Genomic DNA, 5,848 nt, shown 5'->3' on the forward strand with positions numbered 1-5,848 from the left:
GAAGGCTGGAAAGAAGAAGGTGAAGGAGGATTCTGATAGCGATTCAGATTCTGATTATGCTGCTATGTAAGTACTTTACAAGATTGCTTTGTATTGTGATGTGTTTATTAAACAGAAAGGGAAAATCAATTTGAATAGGAAAATGCGCTTCATTGATATCCATTGTCATCTTCACTTCCCCAGAATTTCCAAATCCGTGGACTCTATTATTCAACAAGCACATGAATCAGGAATTGAACGTTTTGTAGTCAATGCAACCCGTGAAGAGGATTGGAAACTCGTAGAGGTACTGGCATCAAAATACCCATCCATTATCCCTTCGTATGGTATCCATCCCTATGCAGTCGATGATGAAAAGAAGCTGGATGCTTTGAAGCGGTTTTGTTTGTCGACTCATACTCCTTATGCAATTGGAGAGATCGGAATGGATAAATCGATCAGTCGCCAAGTGTCAATTCAACTTCAACGGCATTTCTTTGAAGAGCAAGTTAAGTTTGCGAAAGAACACAACGTCTTCTTCACTGTTCATTGTGTGAAATGTACCGCAGCTGTGTATGAAGTGTTGTCCACTCTAGGTCCCTTCCCAAAGGGTTTTATTATGCATGGATACTCGGGCCCATCTGATTTCGTAATGAAATTTGCTGAACTTGGAGCCTATTTCTCTGTTTCGGGCTACTACTATCAACTCAGTCCCAATCGCCAAAAGGCTATGGAAGATACGATTCGTAAGATCCCACAGGATCGTCTGTTGTTTGAGAGTGATGCTCCTGACATGGCCGCTATTCCGGAAGTCTTGATAGCGTACGATGAAGAAAACAGTGCGAATACGCCAAATTGCATTCCTTATGTATTACAGAAAGGTTATGCTCAGTTCTAGATTTGTCATCAAGTTGCTTCCATTTGTGGAATGTCGGTTGATTCTCTCTCCGCAACTGTCTTTGCCAATAGTGAACGTCTTTTATCGAGTTTCTATCGGCTTTGTTGACTATCAAACGACTTCTAATGTTTTTTTGTCGTAATGGAGATATAAAGATGAGATATATAGGTTAGCTACTCGCTCTTACTACTCTTTCGTTTTCTTCTCGATGAACTTGTTGAATCAGGATTATGAGTGTATAATAAGAAATAGTAAACAGCCATAGTTTGGTATTATGAAGTACATCAGAATGTGAATCCATTTAGTGTATAGATGTTACATCTAGAAGACTGATTGAGGTAATCGAAATATTCACACTCAGATTGACAGTTCCCCGTTATTCCAGTTATAGTATGTTCTCAAACAGTTTTGTGTTTCTTCGAAACAGAATGCAACATAACACGCTTAATAGGCCATTTGTCCAAGCTCATTGAACTTATTCTCCAGACTATCAAAAGCATCAGGATTTACACTGATCTTACGAAGCTTGTTCCAGACATAGAGAATGGTCAGAATGACAACAAGAGTGACTACCACTGTGAGAATAATCACAAGGGTGTTCACACTCAACAGACTCTTATACTTAAAGGTCATGCAATCGGCTCCCGAGTAACGGCTACTACAATAGCAACGAGCCGTATCCTGCTCCTCATCATAACCACACACTCCGTGACTACCACACACATTGTTGTTCACACGAGGACATTCAGTGGGACAAGCGTGAACCGATCGGAAGAAGATGGCATAATCACAATTGTTATTCGTGGTTCCTACATACGTGTAAGTAGGGATATCTACTACTGCATCTGCACAACGGAGAGAAATGGAAATCGTTGTCTGTCTGTAATCCTCATTGTTACAAGTTTTGTAAGGACAACAGAAATCACCTTCCTTATACTTAATCACTACTCCCATCGCGGGATCCGTGATATCATATAAACCCATCTCCGAATTGGAATCAACCGTATAATCCAATCCAAGACGAATACAAGTGGATTCTTCGCCAACTGGCTTCGAAAGAAGGAAAGCGGGAGCAGGTTCCTTGGTTAATTCGGCCTTGCCATCCACAACTTTGTGTTGGGTCTCCACGCATTTGTCTCCCCCTTCATAATCGCGAGGAGTAGTAATAGTATTACGACAGAAATTGTAGATAATGCTAAACATCAGCGCAAATGATCCAATTCCCACGTTCTATTAAAACCCTCAATTGGTGCATATAAGTCAGTTCGGTAATCCTCCATATCATTTCGCAGTGGTGAAAGATCGAAAGACACCTTTCGAAGGGTTCCAGTACATGCCGATGCCATACAGGCAGCAATTAAAGCAATGTAAATAAGCGAACGCATCTTAACTTATCGATTCTAGTTAGATCAAGACGAATGATGGTTAAATATATAATTATCATGGCAGATTTGGAACATTAACTACTAAACATACAGAACCACGGCAGAATCTCGATGGAATCACTATTCTATCTAACAAGTTGGAAAAAGGAAGTGAGTAAGTTAGTCCTGAGTTTTGGTGAACGAACAAAACATCTTGCAAAGGTAATTAAAACGACAGTCCAAGAACTTCATAAGGATGTTACTAAAATGTCATCGAACGCAGTATTCACCAGAAATCGCATTCCCTCTTCGGATGGTTCTTTCAGCACATACTCAATCGGTTTTCCACTTTCGCTACAATGCAATCTTTTAACAAGCCAACTAACTCGCTTGGTGAGTATTTTCATACACGCATCCCTAATAGACGTGTTGTCCTTTGGAGACCCTTCGGACTGTATATCCAGCACCGTAGCATAAATCTCAGAAACATTCTTCTCAACAGACCACTCTGGAGAAGCCGAGGTAGGATGAAGATGAAATTCCACACATAACCAAGAATACATTCGTTTTGAATCCCGTTTCGAAGTGGCCACAGCAAATGCGACAGTGAAATGAGACGAGGGACAGCATGGATAACAGAGCCTACTTTGGAGAATCCAGTACTCAAAGTGAATGATTTGCGACGATGGAAAACAGGACGAAAGGAAGGATCGAAGATCAATAGCAAATTGATTACACGAATCCATGCCATGTTCTTCTGTGTTAATTCCAATCTCTGATATAGACCAATCAATGCGATTTAGTTCACACAGATCCGATGAAGAGCACCAGAGCGTTTGTGGATTAGCTTCCATGAACAGCAATGTTGATGGTTTGTTGAAGACAGTAACGAATGTTGACTCTGCTATAACCCGCTGGACCTGAACAGATCGGTAGGACGTGAGTACAGAAGGAGTCAAAAAGTTATCACTCTTCTGAGGAAGGACAACCATCCATATCGTCCCTAAGCATGGCAGAATAACAATAACACGCTGGTAATGAACTGTTATCAATCTCTTGTCTAACTGAACTGAGAAGGTGGAATTGCTAGGAATAGTAACCGAAAGAGTAGTAGTGGTTGAAGAATAATCCAAAATGTAGGAAAGCGAATAGAAAGAATCAGCATGAGAAAGAGTCACTATATGTCATGACCAACAGTGAAACAAACACCATAAGTGATGATCTGGAATCTCAAATATGGTAGTTTGGAGTGCAGATGGTTCCGAGCGGAGAATGGTTCGTCCCAAACAGAGATATGGAAGTAGCTTCTATGAATAATCAAAAACGAAATAATTCACTCGTTTTGTATCATACTTCCAAGAGATGATAAACGCAACCCTCCCATCCGTCCTATATATGCTAACTACAATTTCAATCTTATAGCACGATTTACACAGATAATGTCCATCACTCGAGAAACGAATATAATGGATATTTGTGGTGAATACATAAGAGTAGCAGATCGATTCTAAGAGTGTTGCTTTACGCTTGACATTACTTCAGACGAAGGAAACAAACATTCCATTGGACACCTCCTCCCTTTTGCTTGGACCGAATAATCCCAGCAATCATACTCATGACATGGAAACAATCTTGCAAGACAAAACAATGAATAAGTTTCCAACAAACAAGTATAGGTATTGAATATCAATGACCACTGATCAATAACACGAAACGATAAGTGCCATCGCTTTACATACTCTAAAGCATCTTCAACTGCATCAACTACTAATCTGTAGTCAGGGTAAATACTCAACTGAGCATAATTTCTCCGTTTCAGGAAGATCTGACCATTTTGATACAGTTCTTGAGCATTCTTCAATTTAGAAGGCACATACTTCTCATTATAATTAGCTACACTCACATAATGAACACGGGATAAAAAGGCGATGTTCGCAAAACACATCTCATAAAAGAACGGCGGATTGCATTCAATCAATACACTGTGAGGAGTCATAAACATAACATTGGTCATTGCACTGCCATGTCCACCCAACACAATATCTGTGGAATAAAAGAGGCGTACTTGATCTTCATAACTTAAATTGCGCATTGACGACTGTGAAATCGAAAGCAACTGGAATCAGTCGGATCCTCCACACCTACAGGTTCGAAGTGACGTCGGAGATGATTGATATACTCGTGTTTCCGCAGCCATTTCCGATCTCGCTGACGCTCCAAGAACAGTAGATTCCAGGAATGAGAATAGAACTTTCTTGATGGAACTTTTGCTTGTTTGTACGACATTCCACGCATCAAATCCTGGGGAAGAAAACCACCAAAGATTCCACCATCAGAATTGTACGCCATGCGATCGATAAGGGTCTACACAGGAAGCAGATATCTCAATACATACAACAGATCGAAAGCATTCCAATTCTGGTTGATCCGTTGATTTGGAGAAGACCAAAGTGGGTCGAACCGATGGAGGGAAAATGCGTACTAACAAGTTCAGATAAGTCTTTGACCAAACAAACTCGGTCTGATTATCAAACTGAGGAAGATAGAGATGCGTAAGAACAGGATACTGTGATCGGTTGAGGAATTTGAGAAGCAACTGATTCACACTCTCACTAAAGTGATAAATGTGATACGGGAGGAATTGCTGCGAAATGAATAGCCCTTCCTCCTGTCGCCACCATGCACTACGTGGAATGGAGCGGTGATTCCAAGAATACTTCCATCCCCAGCGGAAGTCTAGAGTTACAGAATCACCATATTCTCACATTGACGACCAAAGGCTTTAATATTCATATCACCGCTCCCAGTTGAATAGAAATGGTATGTTCCACTTCCTTTCTCCCTACAAATATTATGAGCGTACAAATAAGGAGTATTCATAAATGGAATATCAACTAGATCTAAATAGCTCAGAGATCGCAGAACAGTGTGTTTCGGAATACGATCTTGTCTACGCATCGTAATCACAGTTCATTCTCACGAATTCATATAATTGGACTGAAGGTTCGACAACAGATTATCAAAAGTTGATTCCCTACATGGAAACAGAGAAGAAACGCAAACCATGGTTCACTCTCCTTCGAGTTACTCTCTTCGAACCAATCAGATTCGTTTACCAATGTAATGGTGATCACTTGTTGAGTACTTCCGAGTAGAAAGCATCGATTGCCACAAACAGGATGAATAGTGATTGAATCCTCTACCTTGATTCCTTTGTTTCCATTTACGATACTTTCAGGTATATCTGCATAGATTTCTGAAGTGATGCTAGACCCCTCGTCAATACGACTTCCAGCACTCGCCATCATTGACTTACTTGGTTCGTGAGTGAATTTTCGAATTCTATCAACATTGACCCAACCACCAATAATGACAGCAGCTGAGAGCCAAATCAGAAGAATAATTATCTTCTGATGGAATCGCCGCATCCAAATGTTTTTCCAACAAAGAATCAACAATAATATCATACTTCGACAATAATGAGAAAGTATGCTAGCACCAATCTCTCACTTATTCCTCGGTCTTCTTGTTCTCAAGACTAGCATAGTATGCTCTGCACTCATCAATGGACCAACTCTGATCAACGCCTTCCTTAGGAGTAGGTGTC

General features: G+C 40.5%; 3 protein-coding genes across 3 annotated transcripts; 1 reads left to right on the forward strand and 2 right to left on the reverse strand.

Moving 5' to 3' along the window:
* Positions 1-142: 142 nt before the first annotated feature.
* JH06_4828 (deoxyribonuclease) lies at positions 143-877 on the forward strand (the record flags this gene model as incomplete). The annotated part of the gene is made up of 1 exon (XM_014669662.1): positions 143-877. The coding sequence occupies one exon, from the start codon at positions 143-145 to the stop codon at positions 875-877; it is 735 nt and encodes a 244-aa protein (XP_014525148.1).
* A 444-nt stretch (positions 878-1,321) lies between these two features.
* Positions 1,322-2,262, reverse strand: JH06_4829 (hypothetical protein; the record flags this gene model as incomplete). Its single annotated transcript, XM_014669663.1, has 2 exons — positions 1,322-2,072; positions 2,105-2,262. The coding sequence occupies 2 exons, from the start codon at positions 2,260-2,262 to the stop codon at positions 1,322-1,324; spliced, it is 909 nt and encodes a 302-aa protein (XP_014525149.1).
* A 1,486-nt stretch (positions 2,263-3,748) lies between these two features.
* On the reverse strand, positions 3,749-5,034 carry JH06_4830 (hypothetical protein; the record flags this gene model as incomplete). Its single annotated transcript, XM_014669664.1, has 4 exons — positions 3,749-4,339; positions 4,387-4,605; positions 4,637-4,977; positions 5,013-5,034. The coding sequence occupies 4 exons, from the start codon at positions 5,032-5,034 to the stop codon at positions 3,749-3,751; spliced, it is 1,173 nt and encodes a 390-aa protein (XP_014525150.1).
* Between the last annotated feature and the right edge of the window lie 814 nt (positions 5,035-5,848).

The sequence above is a fragment of the Blastocystis sp. subtype 4 genome, assembly GCF_000743755.1.
Source record: "Blastocystis sp. subtype 4 strain WR1 chromosome Unknown seqid_0446, whole genome shotgun sequence".
Taxonomy (NCBI): Eukaryota; class Bigyra; order Opalinata; family Blastocystidae; genus Blastocystis; species Blastocystis sp. subtype 4.